We start from the raw sequence: 23,250 nt of genomic DNA on the forward strand, positions 1-23,250 counted from the left end.
CCCTCCCTAATCCCTCTGCTCTCCCAACTTGAACCGCCTGGAGCAGCTCAGCCTACCTGGCGCTTGGGACTTGGCTCCACACTGAAAGTCGCAGCCTGACATTCCCCCACAATCCGCTCGGAGCTCACACCGTGCAGCTCTGAGCCAGAGTCTGCTCCAGAGAGAGGAGCTGCCAAGAAGCCCCATCCTGGGGACAAAGTTCCTGCCCAAGATGACGAGAGAGAGAACAGTGGATGGCCAGGACCCAGGTGGGCGGAGTGACACTGTCAAGCCAAGGCTGCCCAGCAAGACAACCACACTGAGCCACTGGAGTCCGAGGCCCACGTTGGCAGAGGACAAGGGGGTGCAGAGCACAGGGCTTTGTCTCTGCCTACACGGCACCCCTCGACCAGCACAGAGCTACTCACCCTGCCAGGAGCCCACCCTCTGAAGAGCTTTCAAAACCCCCAACGCCAAGGGGGAATCCAACCACCCAGACCCACTCAGTCGGAACCACACACCCTCCTGGTGCCATGACCAGCAGTGAATGAGCCTGTGACCCGTGCTGGGCCAGCGACAGCCTCCCCTGGGACTCTTGTTGGAAGCCCTCTCTCCAGCAGGACGTCCCTCTCGGGGGAGCCACGTGCCTGGCACTGCTGCAGCCTCGTCCACCCACCACGGCCGGGGCAGGGCTGGTCTGGCCATGGCAGGAAACAAACAGCGGAGAGGAGGGGGGCTTCTCGGACCTGATCTGCACGTCTAACCCAGGCCTGGACTTGGAGGAGGTACACAGGGTACGTCCCCGTTGGCTTCAGCAAGCTTGACGTGAGTTTCCATCACTTGCAAACTAAGGGGTCCTGATTAAAATGGAGAGTCTGTTGTATGAACTGGCAGATTAGGTTTAAAGGCAGAAAAAAGAGAAACTTCCATTGCTGGGAATCAGCAGTGTGATTCTGTTCCATCCTGAGCTGCCTCGGTTGTGGTGGGAAATTACATGATTTCACGATGGACGCCTGAAGCCCTTGGGACACTCTCTGGCATTTGTAGATGCTCAGAAGACACCAGGACAGAGAAGAGTGGTCTGAAGGAAGGCACCCACCCCCACCTCGCCACCCTCAATTGCTAAGGAAACAACAGTCCTACAATGTCTCCTGTGACAACAGGACTATGGAGCCTGCGAGTAGACGGGAAGACCAAACGGCCACCACGGGAGGCCCAGGCCAAGGGGAAGCGGCCGGAAGCCTTTCCCTTTTGTTAGTGTTATTTTGAGACAGGGTCTTGCTAAGCTGCTGGGGGCCTCACTAAGTTTCCCAGGCTGGGCTTGAACACAGGATCCCCTGCCTCAGCCTCCGGGGGGAGCTGGGGTGACAGGTGGGCACCCCCCCCCGCCCCAGCAGAAGCCCTTCTTAGAGCCCATAAACCCTGGCATGTTCCCACAGAGCGCCAAGCAGCGTCCTGTTCATCACGTGTCCCCACAGCCCCTGCTGTTAGAATGGGATTCTCAAAGGTATACAGCTCAAAGGCCCAGCTTTCCCAAGGGCCACTTTGGTGATATCGTTAAAACACACCGTGGATGACAACACGCTGCCTCTTCCAGTGTGTGACTTCCAGAAGTGCCCTCCTAAGTGCAAGATGACACTGACCTAAGAAGCACCTGTGGCCTTAAATCACACTGAAGTGCAAGGGTCCAGATTCACCACCACCTTCCACAACTCGGAAACGAGGGACGAAGCACAGGAAACGGTGACTGCTGGCCACCAGGAAACAGGTGACACTAACTCCTATAAGAAGCAAAGCCCTCCAATTGGGCCCTCCAACTGTCCCTGCCTGCCGCCTAGAGAAGTTGGAGGCTGCAGGGCAGGGAGGGGTGCCAGGCCAGCCCAGGGGTCCCCCTGCCCTAGGGAGACAGAGTTAAGATCTGAGGAAGGCAGGACGCGGTCAGAGTCTGGAGCGAAGGTGCAGCCGCTTCGCTGAGCGCACGCAGCCCCTGTGCAAGAGCAGCGTGGGGACTGCAGCAGGGACCAGCAGGGAGCCCGCACTGCAACTGGGGGCACAAACACGGCCAGAGTTCTCCACCACACCTGGGCTGAGCACTCTGAATGGGGGGCAGGTACCCCTAGACCAGGGGCTGGACACTTCTCCTGAGAAGGGTCACAGTGCAAACGCTCTGCGAGTCACTGCGGAATGAAAGCCACCAGGGACAGCACAAAAGTGGACAGTGAGCCAGACGTGCCCCCAGCTGTGGTGCCCACCCCCCTGTTCAATCCTAAAGGCTGCTTGGTGGGAGCCCCAGAGCACGCCCTGGATAGACGGCGCCGTCTCCCAGTCATTGGACCACTGCGGTGATCACAGCAGTGCCCCACGACACCCAGATCCTGATGTCCACAACCACGAGTCAGGATGAGCACACGGAGCCCGAGCCCCTCCTCGGGCGGCCTCGGGAAGGGGACAACTCCTGGTTTGCTCAGCCAGGCCCAACGCAGGGTCCCTCTAAATGGGAGAGGAAGGCACAACAGAGAACCAAAGAGACGACTGCTTGGGAAGGACAGTGTCCCCGACTCTGAAGGAAGCAACGGAGAGACTGGCCCAGGAAGGGGGTCGCTCCTAGAAGCTGGAAAGGGACACATTCTCCCCTTGGGCTGCTGGAAGCCCGGATGCAGCTGGACTTTAGACCGGTGAGGCCTGTTTCAGATTTCCGACCTCCAGAACCACCATCAAGCACCACGCCAGGACATTTTGGTCAATGGCAGATGTTTCTGTCCTACTGTGTGTATGACAGTGGCCCCATAAGTCATGAAGGAGCTGGAAAATTCCTCCTGCCTAGTGACCGTAGCCACCGTAACTATCTAAAGTCACATACCACTCACTCCCGGGGGACGCTGGGTGGACAGGCCTACTGAGCCACCAGTTGTACAAACGCCTAGCGCACGAAACCACGTAGGCACAGCACCTGGCACTCGGTAATGGGTAATGACGGTAGCGACGGTTACCGGTGTATGAATCTACCATATCACAGTTTATCACTGTTCTAGAGTGCACACGGTCAACTTAAAAACAAACAAACAAACAAACAGTTAACTGTAAAACAGCCTCAGGCAAGCCGTTCAGGAGGTTCCAAAAGGATACAGGCATTGTCACAGGAAACCACAGCTCCATGTGTTGTGACTAACTCTGAAGATCTTCCAGGGGGACAAAATGTGCAGGAGGGAGACGAGTGACACTGAGGATCTGGCTCTGTGTAGGTCCGCAGCCTGAGTGTGTTTGTGTATTCACCTTTAACAAAAAAAGCTCACACAATAAAATAAAAATTTTAAATGTAAAAAACAGAAAACAGCTTACAGAGGGAGCACATAAAGAAAGACTACCTTTGGACGGCTATGTTAACGCCTTTACGTGTTAAGCCAAGTGTTATGGCAAGGTCAAAAGCAGTTCTAAAAAATGAAAAGTTTATAAAGTAAGAAAGTGACACTAAGCTAAGGTTAATTTGTTATTGGAGAAAGATTTATGAGAAGCAAATGCAGGGTAGCCTGAGTGTGGTGTTTATAGAGTGTACAGTGACACATGTCACGTCCCGGCCTCGCCATGCAGCCACCGACTCACCCGGAGCAACTTCCCAGCCTGCAAGCTCCACTCGTGGAGGGGCCTCCTACGTGGGCACCACTTTTAGCTTTCACTGTACCTTTCCGTGTCTGCACCTGTATGCACCTGTTCTACGCTTAGATCAAATACTTACCACGGTGTCATAACCACCTACAGCATCCAATTAGCAGCCCAAGACCAACAGGCTATCCTGCACACAGCCAGGTGTGTGCTAGGCTACCCCATTTCATGTGGTGAGAGTACACCCTATGATGTCACACAATGAAAAAAATCGCTTAGGACAAATTTCTCAGAAGTTATCTCCATCCTTATGCGGCCCGCAACTGTATAAGATCCTGAGTTTGCATTGTTTTACGCAACTAAGCTCGTGATGATCTGTTAAAGCAGCCACAGGCGATTAATACTCCACTAATAACAAAACACTGCACAAAAATATTTAAAGAAATACCAAAACAACCAGCACCAAACAAAGTAAAATTTACAATGTCTGTCAATCAAAAATTATTACGCCTGAAAGAAGTGGAAAAATCAATTAACAGAAAGAGACTCAAAAATGACATAAATAACTGATTCGAGTACAGTGAAATAGCTATCATAAACACACCCCGCACACTCCAGAAGGCGGACAGAACCAGGCGTGTCACGGAGACGCAAGCGTATGAAAAAGCCCCGCACCAAACTTGCAGAGGCGAAAACACAGGGGCCTGGGGTAAAGCCAGCCACCGGGCAGCATTAAGAACAAACCAGGCAGGAAAGAGCCGAAGACCCAGGACGTACAGGCGCGGAATGGACCAACAATAAAACAGAAGGGGAAGGTGGGGAACATCACAGGGCACCTGTGAGCTCGGGACAAAGCAAAGGGCCCAACACTCACACCCATGAGGGCGCAGAGAAGAAGATCTGAAAAAATAACGTCCCGAGTTTCCCAATTTGGTACAAACTATAAAGCCAGAGAACCCAAAAGTGCAATGAACTCGAAGTAGAAGAAACTTTTTTGAAACTACCCAGAGCACATCCTAGTCCAGTGCTGAATGTGAGACAGAAAATACTAAAAGAACATTACGTGAGAGGAACAAAGGCGAGAGTTATACCCAACTGCTCATCAGAAACGAGGAGGCAGTGAAGCCGCCTTCCAAGTGCTGAGATGGGGAAGGGGCAACTATCAACCCAGAATTCTAGAGCCAGCAAGAACATCTCTGAATCACAAAGGCCAAAGGAAGAAGTACAAAAGCCACAGGGATTCATCCCAGCGCCACGGGAAGCACTGGCTCCCTGGTTCCAACAGCAGAACACCCACCAAGAGGGGACTGGAGCCATAAACCATGGTTGATCCTTACCATGGAATATTGAGCACTGAGACCAAAAAAAAAAAAAAAAACACGGAAGCAGATTTATTGGGGCTCACGTGGAATGACCTTGTGACATCCTATTAGGTGAGAAAAGCTAAGCTGTAATCCAATACAAATGGCTCGCATTTGTGCTTGTCGACTGGAAGCCTGGTGTATGCACAGTCGCAGGGCTTACCTCCCAGAACCGGGCTCTGGGGGACGGGCAGCAACGGGAATGCACCTTTCCCATCTCATTCTGTACTTCTGGGTCAGGTACACCCCATTTCATGGACGGTTTTAAACAGTGTGTATTCATACGGTTTCAAGTCAAAACACGTAAAAAGCAAAACTGGTCCTTAGCTGGAGTTCAAGGCCGACCCTCAGACCACTCATTAACGGGCCAAGTCCTGTTAGTGATTCGCTCCATTCAGAGTCCGAGAGCACCCATTTCCTCTGCTTCCTTCCAATACTCTCTATTTCTTTCCATCCTACATTCTACCCTGGGTACACAGGGGGTAAAAGGTCTCAGGAACCACGCAGGAACCTGCACCCAGCTGCTCCCTGCAGCTTCGTCTGGGGTGAGAGGAATTAAATAAAGGTACAAAAGCCTCTAGGCACTCATCACCGAGGCCAGCGCCACAGAAGCACTGGCTCTCTGGTCCCGACCTCGGGACAGCTAGGCCCAGCCAAAACACCCACCTGAAGGGGACTGGTTCCATCTGTAGGGTGCAGGCCGAGGATCCCTTACCCAAAACACTTGGGATCAGACAAGACTGAGGCTTTGGAGTTTTTCCAGATCTTGAAGTATCGGCACAGGCTTGACTAGCTGAGCCTCCTTAATACCGAACTCCAAAATCTGAAATGTTCCAAAATCCAAGTCTGTCCTCACTCAGAAGTTTTCAGATTCTGGCCCACTTCAGATGCTGGATTTTGGACTGGGCCCCTGGAGAACCTTGGGGGTGGGGTACGAAGTGAAATGTGGTGAGAGGTGGAGGGGTGAACTGGTGGCTTCACCCAGTACCTGCAAATCGCGTGGGTGGAGCTCAGAAACTTGGAGCTGAGGGACAAAAATAAAGAAGAGAATGTGATCTAAAGCTGCACATCCTTTATACAAATATTTAACTTATCTCATGAAACAGCAGTACACACGTCTAAGAACACATATAAACAAAAAGATGCACGTTGCATACATCACAATGAATGGCTTGGAGCTAGACAAGGAGCGCAGCTCGTGGAGAAAATGGGGATAAAAACTAAACAAAGCAAGAAAGGCTGTGCATGAGCCAAAGGCAGCCACGGGCCCTAAGCTGGATGTAACTAACCTGCCGCACCTGAGCTTAAAAAGACACACGGTTAAGTTCTACTATGTGCCTGGTGCTTTACCTGTATTACCTCATTTAATTCTCTTATGGGTTCCTCTGACCATGTCCCATCTCCAATCAAAAAAGAGGAGACAGAGAGGTTCGGCAACTTTTCCAGGGCCACACAGGGAGAAAGTTGTGGAGCCAAGACTCCAATCCAGGCTGGCTGCTCCAGGGCCGGTGCTCATCACCTCCACCGAGTTGGCTCCTGACTCTACTTACCCCACTCAGAATGAAAAAGTGGAGCTGAGCACAACGGCGCACGCCTGTAATCCCAGCGGCCTGGGAGGCTAAGGAAGGAGGATCTCAAGTTCAAAGCCAGCCTCAGCAACAGCGAAGGACTAAGCAACTCAGTGAGACCCTGTCTCTAAATAAAATACAAAATAGGGCTGGGGAATGTGGCTCAGTGGTTGAGTGCCCCTGAGTTCAATCCCTGAACCCCCATCCCGCCACCCACCCCCCCAAAAATGGAAGCCTTAGCCTTTCTCCTCATATCGGCAGGAACTTAGAATGAGAACCCTCTCGCGTCTGGCAAGACCCCTTTATGCAGATGTAAAGAACAAGCCCCAAAAGGCACCCAGGAGGCACGACGGGCCATGCCCAACACTGCGCCCACTGTGGAACACGGCCAGCTGCTTCAGGACCAGTGTGAAATGTGGAGAAGAAACAAAACCAGGCAGCCCGGAGACAGTAAGCGGGAATGAAAGAGGGAGCGACGGGCCCACGGCAGGCTGCAGAGAGGACTCTCGCTTCCAGGGTTTGACCCAGCCTCAAGCCTTCGTCCAGCCTAAGAGGAGCTTCAGGAGCCCTGTACCTTGGCTGGCACCTGCCACTCAGCCAAGACGACGACTCCAGCCCAGAACAAGGGCTTTTGCTTGGCCCTGGTTCGGCGCATCCTGGAAAAGCCCATGAGACCCTGGCATGGGCACTGATGTATCTGCTAATGTCTCATTCAAGTTGTCAGCGTTTTGTTAGAGCCAATTCAGTGGGTAATTAAGGAAAAGTTGGGACCAGATGGGGAAGCAGATGCTAGCTCAGCCAAAGAGCGCTCCCTGCAAGTGCGCAGGGAGCACAGCGCTATGCAACAGCTGCCCGGGGCTGAGCGCCCCAGGACAGGCCCATTCTACAGAGGAAGAAACTGAGGTCCCAAGAGGCAAGACAACCTGGGGCTGTCAAGAGGATGGCAGAGAAAGAGAATGAGAGGAAGACCAGAGCTGACAAAGGTGGAGAGGACCGAGCTAAGAGGCAGGAGCCCGAGTGCCAGTCTCAGTTCTGCCACTCGCTGCCTCCCTTCAGAGAAGTCACCTATCCTCTCTGTGCCTTAGCTTACTCACACGTGAACTGGAAGCAAGAATTCCTGCACAGACCCAAGTAATGATGAGGTTAACTACTTGCAGAGGTGTTGGGGTCAGACTGGGTGCCTGTTGGCATGCTCCTGTCATCCTTGCGGCTCGGGAGGCTGAGGCAGGAGGATCGCAAGTTCAAAACTAGTCTCAGCAAAAGCGAGGCGCTAAGCAACTCAATGAGACCCTGTCTCTAAATAAAATACAAAATAGGGCTGGGAATGTGGCTCAGTGGTCGAGTGCCCCCGAGTTCAATCCCCAGTACCCCCTCTCCCCCCAAAAAAAGTGTTGGGGGGGGGGGGGGGTCAATCACATTTTAAAAGTTTGCTGCAAAAATAAAGTACAGAATTACCATGGGATCCAGCAATGCCACTTCTAGGTATACGCACCCAGAAGAATTGGAAGCAAGGTCTTCAGATGCTATTTGCACACCCAAATTCATAGCTCCTCGCAACAGCCAAAGGTGGAAGCAACTCGGGGTCCACTGAGGAAAGACTGGATGAGCAGGTGAGGACGTATCACCTGACCTTCAGAATAGGGAAAGCCTGCCGGGTGCTACAACACGGATCAAGCTGAGATGTGATGCTAAGGGAAATAAGATGGTCCCCAAAAACCACATACTGTGTTACTCCATGTCTGTGAGGTCCCCAGAGCTGTCAGAAAGACAGTGGATGGCGATTTCCAGGAGCAGGAAGGAGAGGGAAATGGGGAGCTACTGAATGAGCAGATTTCAGCTGCAAGATGAAAAGCTGGGGCGATGTGAAAGGACCCACCACATGCCTCTTAGTACCCAACAGTGCACTTCAAATGGTCCTAGCCATAGTGCGTTTTACATGTGTACTTTATGGCAATTGAAAACTACTGAAAAAAGAGCATCCTAACATGTAGGTGTCACACGCAAGCCACCTATCAAGGAATTTCTGCTAGATGTTGGGGGGCGGGGAGCAACGGGCATCACCAGGGACCACCGGGCATCACTAGGGACCACCTCACAGCCACCCTCCTTGAGGCCTTCGAACTGCTAAGATGAAAACCAAAACCTGGGGCCGGGGAGGGGGCAGCACCTGCAGGATCCCCAGGGTGGAATTCCCAGAGAAATCCCAGGGGTAGCTGAGCCACTTCCAGTGGGGACTTTCTAAGCCACCAGACCCTACCAGGAAAGAACCTGGGCTCCACCGCTAGGTGCTTCCTAGGGGTCTTTGCCAAACCCCATGAACGGAGCCCACCAAGAGGCTAGCCCCCACCCCTCAACCTCAGGCTGCTGGCCCCCCGACTCCCAACTCCCTGCCCTGCCTGTCCACCCTCCTTCACCAGCCACTCTGCGTGGAGTGCAGAGGCAGCTCAAGCCCGGCATGAGCCCGCCAGCCAGCGAGGGCCAGGAGAGGCCTTCTGCCATCAAGGGCCTTTGGCATGATAGGCCCAAGAAGCAACAGGTCTGGGCCTCTCAGCAACCACTGAAGTCTCTATAGCAGGTACATAGGGCAAAATTCTGAGCGCTCTGAACTGATATCCCCAGGTTCAGGAGAAGAACTGAGTTTGTTCCTGGAGCACCAGCAAATTCAGTTGGGTGGGGGACTGGGCAGAGTTCCCCAAGAGACCCCCAGCTCAATGCTCTTTGCTGGGCCACCCAAGCTCAGGTGCCCTTTAGAAGAAATGACTCATGGATTTTTATGCACAGGAATTGTGGTTTGCATTTCTAAGACTGTCTCCTAAGGGCAAATTTAAAGCTGCCTGTGAATCTGGGGGTCGGGCTGTGCCAGCCCCTCTCTGCCCGCCCCTCTCTGCCCGCCCCTCTCTGCTCGGGGTGATCGGCTTCACTGCCCACGAGCTCCCACCAGGAAACGCTGCCTCAACACAGTCCTGTATATCAGCGACAAATCCTCTGAAATGGAAATGAGGACAACCACTCCATTCAAAATATCTTCAAAAAAAATAAAATACTTGGGAATCAACCTAACGAAAGAGGTGAAAGACTTATACAATGAAAACTACAGAACCCTAAAGAGAGAAATAGAAGAAGATCTTAGAAGATGGAAAAATATACCCTGTTCATGGATAGGCAGAACTAACATCATCAAAATGGCGATATTACCAAAAGTTCTCTATAGGTTTAATGCAATGCCAATCAAAATCCCAACGGCATTTCTTGTAGAAATAGAGAAAGCAATCATGAAATTCATATGGAAAAATAAAAGACCCAGAATAGCAAAAGCAATGCTAAGCAGGAAGTGTGAATCAGGCGGTATAGCGATACCAGACTTCAAACTATACTACAGAGCAATAGTAACAAAAACAGCATGGTACTGGTACCAAAACAGGCGGGTGGACCAATGGTACAGAATAGAGGACACAGAAACCAATCCACAAAACTACAACTATCTTATATTTGATAAAGGGGCTAAAAGCATGCACTGGAGGAAGGATAGCATCTTCAACAAATGGTGCTGGGAAAACTGGAAATCCATATGCAACAAAATGAAACTGAATCCCTTTCTCTCGCCATGCACAAAAGTGAATTCAAAATGGATCAAGGAGCTTGATATCAAATCAGAGACGCGCCGTCTGATAGAAGAAAAAGTTGGCTACGATCTACAGTCGGTGGGGTCGGGCTCCAAATTCCTCAATAGGACACCCATAGCACAAAAGTTAATAACTAGAATCAACAAATGGGACTTACTCAAAATAAAAAGTTTTTTTTTTTTTTTCTCAGCAAGAGAAACAATAAGAGAGGTAAATAGGGAGCCTACACCCTGGGAACAAATCTTTACTCCTCACACTTCAGATAGAGCCCTAATATCCAGAGTATACAAAGAACTCAAAAAATTAGACAATAAGAAAACAAACAACCCAATCAACAAATGGGCCAAGGACCTGAACAGACACTTCTCAGAGGAGGACATACAGTCAATCAACAAGTACATAAAAAAATGCTCAACATCTCTAGCTGTCAGAGAAATGCAAATCAAAACCACCCTAAGATACCATCTCACTCCAGTAAGATTGGCAGCCATTAGGAAGTCAAACAACAACAAGTGCTGGCGAGGATGTGGGGAAAAGGGTACACTTGTACATTGCTGGTGGGACTGCAGATTGGTGCAGCCAATTTGGAAAGCAGTATGGAGATTTCTTGGAAAGCTGGGAATGGAGCCACCATTTGACCCAGCTATTCCCCTTCTTGGTCTATTCCCTAAAGACCTAAAAAGAGCATGCTACAGGGACACTGCTACATCGATGTTCATAGCAGCACAGTTCACAATAGCAAGACTGTGGAACCAACCTAGATGCCCTTCAATAGACGAATGCATAAAAAAAAATGTGGCATTTATACACAATGGAGTATTACTCTGCATTAAAAAATGACAAAATCATAGAATTTACAGGGAAATGGATGGCATTAGAGCAGATTATGCTAAGTGAAGCTAGCCAATCCCTAAAAAACAAATGCCAAATGTCTTCTTTGATATAAGGAGAGTAACTAAGAACAGTGTAGGGACGAAGAGCATGAGAAGAAGATTAACATTAAACAGGGATGAGAGGTGGGAGGGAAAGGGAGAGAGAAGGAAAATTGCATGGTAATGGAAGGAGACCCTCAGGGTTATACAGTGGAGGAGGTAGAGAGAGAGGAGGGGAGGGGAGGGGAGAGGTGGGGAGGGGGGAGGGGAGAGGTGGGGAGGGGGGAGGGTGGAGGATGGGAAAGGCAGTGGAGCACAACAGACACTAGTATGGCAATTTGTAAATCAATGGATGTGTAACTGATGTGATTCTGCAATCTGTGTATGGGGTGAAGGTGGGAGTTCATAACCCACTTGAATCAAAGTGTGGAATATGATATGTCAAGAAATTTGTAATGTTTTGAACAACCCACAATAAAAAATTAAAAAAAAAAAAAAAAGCACTGGAGCCTCTACAACCAGGGGCCCAACCACCCTCTCAGCTGCCTGTCACGGCCACAGGAAGCTGAGTGACAGTGACCTAAACACAGTTTAGGAACTGCATCCGTGGAAACAAATTGGAAGTTGCTCTCTGTATTTTTAAAAAATAGTATTACCTGATTTTCCTTTTTCTGCTTTTAAAAATCATATTTATGCCACTAAATTAGAGATATATGCAACGATTGACTGAACTTAAGTTTTTAAAAGGCAGAATTATGTTCTTTTTATTTTTGTTTCTTTATCAAAAATCAAGTCCAAAAAGCCTCAGCTCATCCTCTGGAAAAATTTCAGCTGCAGCTGACCATCTGGGGTGCTGTGTGAAAGCCCCTTCCTCAATAACCCACGACTCTGCTCACACCAAAAAAAACCCCTACAGAAATGAAGAGAATCAGAATAAACCAGCTACCGACTGAATATATCTCCACCTCCCATGCTAAAAGTTACAAGTCCTGGGCCGAGTTACCTTCTTGCGGCTAAAGCTCAATCTCCCACTCAAGATCAATTGTAACTGAACTCCTTCCTGCCCACAGAGTCCCCAGGCGGCCAGGCCATGCCCCAGGCCAGAGCCCAGCCAAGGGATGCACACACAGTTTCTGCACACCTGAGTCACAGCCAGTTCACCAGCTACTTTGTTATTCCCTAATCAAGCAATTTTTTGTTTAAAGAGTTAAAATATTTCATCCACCATCATTTTAAAACAACTCAAAATCAGAAGACAGGCATAGAAGTAAAATATAAAAATTTAAATTTGAAAAAGCCAGTTCTGGTGAGCTTACGAATGCCAACAGACGAAGGTCACCTTGTCATTCTGCCCCCACTTGTCTTCTCAGCACCTCCCAGAGCTGCCTCTTACACGAAGCCCACCCTGAAGTCAGTCAGAGACAGACAGGCGTGGGACGGGCCGGTTCCGCAGCCTCTCACCTTCAGAGCGTGCTTCAGCTCGTAGGCGTCGTACAGCCGGGAAGGCTTCATCAGAGTCACGATCAGTTTCTCAAATTTTCCAGTCAGTTCTGATTTCAGGTCATCCAGGAGATCCTACGCACAGCAGACAGGCAGAGCTTTAAGGCGATTCTTCTTAAAGGTGACCTGGGGCCTCTGCCTAGTGAATGCCGTAGGCTGCTGCCTTCAGGTAGAAGGCGGTGAGCTAGCAAACCCACAGCCTCCCATGCTGAACAGCAGGCCTCAACCCCGGAGGGAGGCCACCTATGCACCAATCTGCTTCTAGGAGATGAGTTTCTTCATTTCAAGCATTTCATTTTAAAAATGGTATTGAGAAACACAGACATCTTTATAAAAATTCCCCCAAAAAATCATCAATGTGTTTTTTAAAAGGACAGAATGTAGCCTGTCACCCTTTTCCTCGCGGTATCTGATGATAGTATGATACACAGCAGGCTACAGCGAACTGATGCTCCTGAGGACTGAGAGACCTGCTGCAGGGCGAGTGCGGGGGCATGTCCCCCGGCAGCATCAGCAGCAGGGACCTGGACACGGTGCCCAGAACACTTCTCGAGGTGGGGAGGCAGCGCAGGGCAGACCACCTGTCCACCCCAGGCACGGCGTGCGTCCCTGCCTGGCACCAGAAAAAGGGGGAAGGGGCAGGATACTTTCTCTTTTGTCTCACAGTGAAACGACAAATGTGGATTTCCAGAATAACAGACTGAAGTATGCATCGTGCGTTCTGCACCAAATCTAAAAACCTTTGCTTTACAATGTCAATCAAATAAGAGCGCTTGGCTCTACTAGTTAAAAGTCCACTTACTAAGATCACCAGGAAAGCGGCCCACACTGCACTAGAGGCCCACACCAGACAAGGGTGGTAGGGTGGCCCAGCAGGATGCGCTGAGGGAAGGCAGAGGCCGCACCGTGGCACTAACAGCCCCAGCACTGGAGCATGGGCTGCGGGAGGCAGGCAGGAGGGAGCAGGAACACAGCAGTCAGTGACAGATGGCCTTCACAGGAGACCGTCACACCACTGCCTTGCAGACTGGCACACTGTGCCCTTGACCCTGCAGGCTCAGCCAACCTCTGCTTCCAGAACCTGCAGTGGGTCGACGGGCACCACACTGCTGTGTCCCGGCTCCTGCGCGACCCAGCCCTGGCTCAGGTCCCCGGGAGGATGCAGTGCAAGCTAGCTCTGTGTCCTTGTGAATGAAGGAACGGAGGCCTGCAGGTCGGCCTCCACAGACACCGAGGGAAGGTGCTGCACACAGACTCTTCCAAACCCAGAACTGCGCCGGCTCCACCTTAGGAGGAAGGGGGCCTTACCCTGCCAAACAGAGTTTTGAAGGCCTCGGCGATCTCCTGGCGCTGCGCGTTGCTCCGAGATGTCAGCAGAGTCAGGATGCTCTCCTCGTCGGTGCCTGCGATTCAAGGTTAACGCCAGGCTGGGCTCCCTCAACCTCCCTGGGACCAGCTCCCCAGCCACTTCCCTCTCCTCCCTCTGCCTGTGAGTGTGTAAAACGTCTTGTACATTTTTCTGAATAATTTATTAAGCAAAATATTGAGGATATGTAAAATGCTGCGTATCCTACTCATTACTCCCCACTCCCAGTGTATTTTGAAGTAGACAGAAAAATACTCGTGACGTTTTAAAAAGTTGTCTGGAGATTTTTAGACAACACATAGTCACTGTAATAACAGCCATTCACAGGGTACAATGTGTGGGTGTACAGCGGACAGAGAGAGCTGGCTTCAAGTCACACGCAACCTAGAGTGGACACCCGGCAGCTGTGAGGCAGAACGGCTGCACCCCGAGGCTGTGTCCGGAGCAGCAAGGGAACCCCAGAGGGCAGGGCCAGGAGCAGGGCAGGCTCTAGGACACTGCAAAAGCGCGGCGACGGGAAAACACGAGGCTTCCAAAAGCAGCAGACCCCCCGCCCCCCGGGCTGGAGAGAACACACCAAGCCTAACAGGGGACGGTCTGAAAGGGGCTGGGAGGACATGGAAGCACTGGACCCTCGTGAGAAGGGGCCCCAGCTCCAGGGATCAGCCACGCAGGCAGCCCCTGAGATAGAAACACTGACGATATGTAAAACGTTCCATATCCTACACTCGCTGCTCCTGATAATGGCCAGAAGAGAGCCTGCAGCAAGGGAAGGTCCCCGGGGAAGGCCCCGCACAGAAGTGGGGTGTGAAGGGGCAGGCGCACAGCCCAGGCCTTGCCCTCTGCAGGGGGGTGGATTCTCGGCTGCTCGGTCCTGGAGTTGGGGACCCATAGCACGATTCTGTTGATTCAGCTTTTCTTCTACACATTTCAAATCTTTTCATTTTCCAGAATAAAAAGGAGGTGGGATTTACCCAGGCCTTTCATGGCCTTCCGAAGAGTTTCTGCATCAGCCCGGTCATCGAATCCACGGAAGTCGGTCACGGTGCCTCTGAGAGCCTGAGACAGAAGCACAGTGCTGTCATCCACGTCCTGCTGACCAGCAGGGCAAGAGCGGCCGCTGCTGCCCACCAAGCTCAGCCTCTCCACAGGTTCACCACCTGGGAAGACCCGCCCCATCTGAAGCGGGAAACGGGCCACTGAGGCACGTGGCAGGACCACTTCGCTGCCTGAGCTCCCCTGGCCCCAGGAGCCTCATGTGAGGCTGGCTCCTTCCTCCCTGGGCTCCACCCATGCACAACACCCACCCACCCTCCTGGCTTTAAGGGCACCTTCCCAGGGCTGCTTCCCCCCAATCACCAGGGGCACACAGGCCTGCCCCCGACTCAGTCCTAAGCAAGGCTCGCTCCATGTTGTCACCCTGAGCCCTGCTCCTGAGCACCTCACAGGGACTTTAAGAGAACTCAGCAAGAAAAGACATGTGGTGATCCACGTGCCAGAAGCACTTGTTAGAAGACGTTCTTTTTCAGACCTCCAGATACACATTAATTTGTCGTGTTTCTAATAATCATAATATTCCCAAAAAAGTTCACAAGATCATTAGGTCCTTTAAATCCGGAGGCTTTACTAACACTGAGCCACAGAGCTGATGTGATGATCAAGGAGTTTCCCGGCATTTACTTTTTACCAACACACGTTTTGTAATTTCCTTAAAACTCTGTTACGGGACCATCTATAACAGGGAAAAACAGCTACAAGGAGGGAGGGTGGAGAACACCTAGTCTGCTTCACAATGTTTTTTATTATGAATGCACCAAAATTCAATTACCCACAGGAAGAAAAGTTCCCTCCTGCCAACAACACTGTGATACCAATTAAACTCAAAAGTCTGATCCTCAACACCACATAAAAATAAAATAAAGATGTTGTGTCCACCTAAAACTAAAAAATAAATATATAAAAAAAAATTTTAAAAAAGATGACAACGGACATGCACAACCAGAGAAACGAAGAGGTGTGCTCCATTTGTGTACAGTGAATCAAAATGCATTCTGCTGACATGTATAACTCATTAGAACAAAATTTTAAAAATTAAAAAAGATAACAACAGAGAGTGTCATTCCATGGGGAAGAACTTTCACAGCACCCAGCCCCAAAGGCCATCCAGGGACCCTAAACACATTTCCTGGAAAGGTGGCAGTCAAGAGTCCAAGGAAGTGACCAAGGTGACCCTCGGCCACGGCATGGACAGTTCCTCTAGACCCCCTTCTCTGTCAGGCCGGTCCCCAGCCTCCTCTGCCTTCCTTTGTGCGAGGACCCCGCTAAGGCAATCTAGGCGGACTTCTGACCACCTATGTCAAGGACTGAACATCCCATGCTTTCAAAGGAAGCTACTCCTGGATGTGGCACTCAGGAGGCAGAGCGTTGAGACTAAAAACGACAGCCGTTTTTAACACTTTCCACATGCTAAGTACTACACTGATCACTAGGAAAGTCCCGATGCCACAAGCCAGGCACAAAATGGCAGATGTGGACGTGAGAAGTGCGGCAGAGTGTGTCCGCACCGAGGCTGGAGCAGGTAATGTGAGCACATAAACAGTGACCAGAAGGACCAAAGAGAATAAACTGGAAAAAAATCCCCAAAAACGTCTGGAACGTTGCCTGTAGGTTTGCAGCCAGAATCAGAAAAGCAGAGACTGGCACGACTATGTTTCGGGATGCACAGAAGCTCGGGAGGGGAGGAGGAGATGGCCTGCAGCTCAGAGGAGGGTGACTTCAACACACCGCAGCAAGCAGTCAGGTGCAGAGAGGCCACCAAGGGAAGGGCCTGGTGAGGAGGGGGCATAAAAGCCCCAACACACAAGCTCCTCTGTGGCCACAGCAAGCCACCGGCAGGAGGACTGGCCAGCCCTGCAGATGCTGGGCCTCCTCCCGCAGCAGGGACACTGGAATGGCCTGGGCGAGATGGAGACGGGAGGGCAGCTAACCCGAACACAGACGCAGAAAGACCCAACCACATGCAGCAGCAGGGAAATGGACAGGAGACCCGCAGGGCCCAAGGTAGGGGACATGGACAGGAGACCTGCAGGGCCCGAGGCCAGGAAATGCACAGGAGACCTGCAGGGCCCGAGGCCAGGAAATGGACAGGAGACCTGCAGGGCCCGAGGCCAGGAAATGGACAGGAGACCCGCAGGGCCTGAGGCAGGGGAACTCCAAGGGCAGATTCTGGCCATGCAGCTGAGCACCAGTGAGCAAGAGGCAGAGCCAGGACTTGACTCAAGTCATGGGACAGTGGCTCCTGGTCCCTAGCAACAATGCTGCACCGCCTGGAGGAGAAGCTGCCCAGGGTGATGCGCAGTCACCAGGGAACCGCGTTCCCCGAGGAAGGAAGCGGCAGGCTCCAACTCCACGGGGGTGTCCAGGGACGGGCAAGGTGGAAGGGCCCACTGGGTTCCGCAGGAGTCTGGGCGGCACAGAGCCCTGGCTGCAGGACACTGGGGAGTGAACTGACACTCTATCTCAGTGGAGCCTCATTTCGCAACAATAGTTTGTAAAAAAAAAAAAAAAAAAGAAAGGAAAGAAGCTTTTAAAATCACACTTAAAAAAAAGAAAACTTGACGTGGTTTGTGGTTTGTAGATTACACAGAAACTGCCATCTGAGAGAGGGGGGTTTAGAACAGGGAGAGGTTACTTGCCTCAAAGAAAAAATAAAATATATCTGACCCTCGGGACTGAAGGAAATGAGGTAAAAAGGAAAAGAGAAGAAGGTCCTCAAGAATCTCAGCCATTTCTATGAAGAAATAACTAACTACCGGCCACGTTTTCTAAGAGCTTTCTAGAAATCGTGAAACACTTGTGCCTTCCACACCACAGAGTCACTGCCCCAGCCAGCGAGGCCACGCACAGTGGGAAGGAGCCAGACGTGAGTCACAGACTGAGTCACTGGGCAGACCTTGTGTGGACATCCTGTCTGCAGCCCACCACTGGGGCCCAAGACCGTCTGTAAACGTGGCTCTGGAGGACTCTGCTGGAGCCCCACCCTGCAGCGGGGCAGCTCCATCTCCAAGGAGCTCTGTCCCTGCTGCAGCCTCAGCTCACCCTCCACCCTTCATCCCACCACGGCCTCACCAGGATGACCACAAGCTCCTGGACTACAGAGGCCAGAACCCAATCCATGGTTCATCTCAGCTTCAAACCCATCCTTTCTCCCCCTCTAAAATAAAACGTCCTTTTATCCTCAAGGCCTAGGCATGCCAAAATAAAATGAAGAAAATCAACCCAAGAGCAGGGAAGGACTGTTTTCCTGACCCAGGGAAGTCACACGTAAACAACGATTTCAAGTGCTCACTGTCTGGAACTTTCTGAATAAAGCTCCCCTGAACGTACAGAAGACCTCGAGGCCCTCCTTAAGCCTGTCTCCCAGTCCTGGGCAGTGGCTGCTGACCACCCACCGGCACCCCCCATGCTGCAACGAGGAGCCAGAGATCCTGGACCAAGCGCTGGGGCTGCCGCAGGCTTCCAGGGGTCAAGGCGGCTGCTGAGGTGGTGGGAGACAGGACTGCCTCCCCTGCCGGCCAGAGCAGCTCGCGTCCCACCTGCAGACACCGCAGAGGCCCCAACGCCTCCTGTGATGGTGGGCCCCACAGGTGGGCAACACGTTCCCAGAGGCCTGCGGGAGGCAGACCAGCAGGCCCAGAGCACAGCCCCACCCATCCCTGCCCTGCTCTCTGAGAAGCTGAGGCCACGGGCAGGCAGGCCAGTCCCCAGCACACCCAGCTGACCTCCTCCCCACTTCCTCGCCCCTCATGCTCCTGCAAGCCTGCTCCTGCCTCGGCCACTCTGACCAGCTGCTTTTGACCTCTTTCAAAGCTTAGGGTCGGGGGAAAATGGATCACTGTAAAGTAAGCTATTCACACACTAGTATACAAGGGCTTGTTGATAACAAATGAAGATCAGTAAGATTTAAATCTTCATTGTGCTTGTCTTTAACCCTCTGACAGTGACAATGCCTTCCCTTGGCAAAACCTGCGAAATGGGAACGGAAACTGTGTGTCCTCAACGTCACCCTGGAACAAGGGTGGGGCCCTGAGCCTGCTGGAGTGAGGGAAGCTGCTGCCTCCCAGGAGCTCACAGCTGGGCATCCTGCAAACAGCACTTAAAAAGCCCCATAGCTGACAGTGCAGTCAGGCCAGCGCTCCAGAGAACAGCGAGCACACCAACTCCATCTCCTCTGCATCCCAGCAGGAAGCACAAACGTGCAGAGCACCACTGGTCCTGGGACACACCGACAGCGAGCTAGCTTCAAATCCTTCTAGTTGTAGGAAGATATAAATCGTGCAAAAGCAAACGGCTCTACAGAGATGAAGGAGGATTCAGAGGTCGCAAAAACCCTGTTTACTACAGTGCCACCTAAATGTTTCATAAGGAACTCAAATTCAACACATCTATTTCTAAAAGTCTCTTATTTGCCTCAAACATGCATTCTTTTCTCAAAAAAAATATATATATATAAATATATGTATGTGTATATGATCAAGGTCAACCAGTCACCTTGACCCTCACCTGACCCTTTCTCAGCAAACACCACCCTACTCATGCACCAAATTTACCTACTTCTCCCAAAGGACCCTCCTATCTGAAGTCCCAGCCACCACCTAATTCAAGTCCTGACAACAGATTCCTGCATAGTGTTCCCTCTTCTTCCCTCTCTCAACCCCCATCTCACTACCCACCTCTGCAGCCCCCCAAAATGCAACCACCACAATAGCACCAGGGCGATCCTGGCTAAACACAAACCTGACTGTGGCACACCCCAGGCACAACTCTCTCACACCTCCCCTACCTACACAGCAGCTCACACACCTGGTCCGGCTCCTGTCGAGAGGCCTCATTCCCAAGGCTCACACTCCTGTGGTTCCAGGCCAAACTCCTTGACCCTCACTGAGCACAGTATTCGCTGTTGCTGGCCCTCCCTGTGCCTTCCCTCCTTTGTCCCACACCACCAAAGCAGCTGAGCAACCTCAATCCCTTCTTCTGTGAAATGAAACAGTAATACTCATTTCCAAGATGCATCATGGGCGTTAAATAATGCACACGGAGGACTTGGCAATGCACCTGCTCCATTAATAGATTTCAAGATGTCTATCAGAGGTCAATCAATCTTTTCTGGTTAAATTCTTAGCAAGACAGTCTTACCTATGGTCTGCACATACTCCTGATTTCTGGATTTTTTTGCATACTTTTCTAGGCAGGGTGGACCCACATAAGAAAAAAATTATTAGCAGTAAAAGATATAACTCATAAACATGAAGAATCTGTATGGTAGAAAACTACATTTTAACTCTTTAATAAATAAGAAACATTAATATTTAAATAATACATTTTCAACTGTGGAAACATGCACCTCTAGGACTCAGGTTTCAGATCGCATTACTCTAGAAGTCCCAGGAGTAGAAGCCTCTGGTTCCCACCCCAACAGGTTACCCAAAGGCATTTCCATAGAAATGGACTGAAACCTCATCCTGAGGCTCCAGCTGACCTGCAATCACACTGGGGCACAGAGCAGATTTTAGACAGTAAAAAGGCAATCACTCAATGTGGCCTTCTGTACGTCATCCACGGTAACCAGGAGGAGCAGATCTCCATCTTACCATGTTTCACCACACATCTGTCACAGGTGTTATGCCAAATGTTTTTGTAAAAAGTGAGAGGTAGGCCTAGGGTTGTAGTAGAGCGCTTGCCTCCACATGTGAGATGCTGGGTTCGATCCTCAGCACCACATAAAAATAAATAAAGATAATAAATAAATAAAAACAAAGATATGTTTTAAAAGTTATTTTTAAAAAGTGGGATGCAACCACTATGTGAAGCTTTCTTTTTAATTATGCCAATGTTACTTAAAAATCACGCGTTACTAAGCTGCCTTTGGTGTAAGATTAGGATGACGAAATACAAATGTGTTATGCAGTGAAATACAGTAATTTTAACCAATTTAAAAAATCTTTTACTTCCATGGTTTCTAAGGGTAATTCTTAACAAAGTAACAGCAAAATTCAAGATTGCATCTTCTTTTTTTAACATGTCTTGTAACTTCTATGGCCAATAATTGGTTTGGTCTAATAAACAGGCCTGGCATTGTACTGTGATAGGAATCACACATGTGTAATTTTATAATGGAAGCCACCTTCTCTCTGGCTTTGCATATTTGCACATTGATTATTATCATTCTTTGAAATTATTACTGTCCACGTTTGGAACATGTGTTCATTTGTTCCATCTTGGTTACAGCCTATGCATGAAAAGGAACTGACTGAAAGCTTCAGACATCACTAGGAAATTTACAAGAGATCTGAGGACCAGCCTAGTGAGCAGGGATAAAGGGAATTATTCTCTGATGCACCCCCCCCCCCCAGTCAAGATAGGGAAGGATCCTCCTCAGGGAAGAGCTAACTTCACATAAAAGTATCCTTTCTGTGGGGAAGAACCAAAAGCAAACTTTCCACTTGGAAGTAATATGAGAACTGGTTCTAATAACAGTTAAGTGCAAAAGAGGAAGCCACAATAGGGGCACTGAATAAACTTAATAAGTTACTAATTGGTCTAATCCTCCCATTTTCTCTTGGAAAGGCCCATGAAACCTTATTCAATTTTGATAAGTCAGTCTGATAAAAAGTGAACTACAAATGAGAGAGAGCATTGTTTGGGCATTTAAAACACTTGTTTAAAAAAATTACCATGGCTCTGGCAAGCCAGTTAGATTGGCAAGATGTGCGAAATAGTTTCGGGGTGGAGTTTTTAAGAATTGATATCTTATTCACAAAAGATTTATAACATGATCAATCTTTAAAGATTACTATATAAATCACACTATTTCCTCGTTTCTAGAGTTTTGATAAATATTAATAATTGAAAAAAGAAGAAGAAGCCCGCATCAGGAAATCAACTTCTGAAAAGTCCCAAAGCAAATCCAGTGCAAAACTCGTTCCACCAGATCATTACTTAAAAAAACAGCTGTTTAAAAAATCGGTTCCTTTTAGTAAACGAAGTTTCCTAAACGAACGTCCGCTTTAGTAAACTCTGGGGCGCAGCAGCTGGAAAAGAGCTCCAGCCAAGCTCTGCCCTTAAAAGTCAGGCTCCCCACCCCACCACCCACCTTCCCCGCCCACAGCCCCAGACACCGGGACCCACCCGCCTTCCCCACCCACAGTTCCGGACACCCGGGCCCCCCACCCACTCCGCACCCATAGCCCTGGACACTGGAACCCACCCACCTCCCCCACCCACAGTTCCGGACACCCGGGCCCCCCACCCACTCCCCCACCCATAGCCCTGGACACTGGAACCCACCCACCTCCCCCACCCACAGTTCCGGACACCCGGGCCCCCCACCCACTCCCCCACCCATAGCCCTGGACACTGGAACCCACCCACCTCCCCCACCCACAGTTCCGGACACCAGGGTCCCCCACCCACGGCCCGGGACACCACACCGGGACCCCCACCCACAGCCCCGGACGCCGGGAACTTTGGGGAAAAGTCACGGAGTCAGGGAGAGCAGGCCTCCGCCTCCCGTGACGCCAGCCGGCTCCCCCGCTCCAGGGTCAGCGACGCGGCGTGGGGAAGGCCCCGCGAAGCCCGCCACGTCACCGCCGCGGCCGGCCGGGTCCCCGCGGGGCGCAGGGGGCGCAGAGAGGGGCCGGGGGCTCCCGGCGAGACCCCCTCCTCATTCCCCGCCCGCAGCCAGTCTGGAAGCCCCGCGGCCGCAGGGTCGGGGGCGACCCTTACCTGTGCCATGGCGCCGGAGGTGGGGGAGGCGACGCCGCCTGCGAAGAGACAGAGCGCGGTCAGCGGGGCGCCGCCGGGTGGCCCGCCCGCCCGCCCGCTGCCCCGGGGGAGCCTCCGGCCACCCGCCACTCACCGGACGGGACCCTGGCCGGACCTGCGGGGAGCGGAGCAGCGCGGGCAGCGGGGCAGCGGCCGAGCGGAGTGCGCAGCGGGAAGGCGCGGCAGGCTCTCAGCCAGCGCCCAGCAGCGGAAATGCCCCGCCGGCCCCGCCACGCCCTCCGCCACGCCCTCCGCCCGGGGCTCAGCGCGCCTGCGTGGGGCGCGGCGACGCGCGCGTCCCGGGGCCTGGGCGGGGCAGTCGCGTGGGGACCTGGACGCGGCGCGGGGCGCGCGGTCCTGGCTCAGCGGGCAGGCCCAGGGAGCTGTCGGGACCGGGCCTGAAGCCACCTTCCCTGGCCGCTCCATTCCGCCGCTGGACTCCAGGGCTGGGCGTGCTTTCGGAGACTCAGTCCGGCGTTGTTTTGTGGGTTTGGTTTTTTGGGTTTTGTGCTGGGGATTGAACCCAGGGGCGCCTCAACGCCCTGGGTTAAAAAAAAA

At 51.5% G+C, this 23,250-nt stretch overlaps 1 protein-coding gene across 1 annotated transcript in view; it reads right to left on the reverse strand.

Annotated features, from left to right (window-relative positions):
* Positions 1–22,882, reverse strand: part of LOC139706451 (annexin A5-like) — a 43,770-nt gene extending 20,888 nt beyond the window's left edge. The window contains exons 1-5 of the mRNA XM_071614714.1: positions 22,787–22,882; positions 22,654–22,691; positions 14,844–14,928; positions 13,812–13,906; positions 12,465–12,578 (exon numbers count right to left, since the gene is read on the reverse strand). Of these exons, the coding sequence (XP_071470815.1) occupies positions 12,465–12,578; positions 13,812–13,906; positions 14,844–14,928; positions 22,654–22,662 (303 nt within the window). The 5' untranslated portion in view covers positions 22,663–22,691; positions 22,787–22,882. The remainder of the gene's footprint in view (positions 1–12,464; positions 12,579–13,811; positions 13,907–14,843; positions 14,929–22,653; positions 22,692–22,786) is intronic.
* Positions 22,883–23,250: the final 368 nt, after the last annotated feature.

Source organism: Marmota flaviventris, chromosome 7 (genome assembly GCF_047511675.1).
Source record: "Marmota flaviventris isolate mMarFla1 chromosome 7, mMarFla1.hap1, whole genome shotgun sequence".
Classification (NCBI taxonomy): domain Eukaryota; kingdom Metazoa; phylum Chordata; class Mammalia; order Rodentia; family Sciuridae; genus Marmota; species Marmota flaviventris.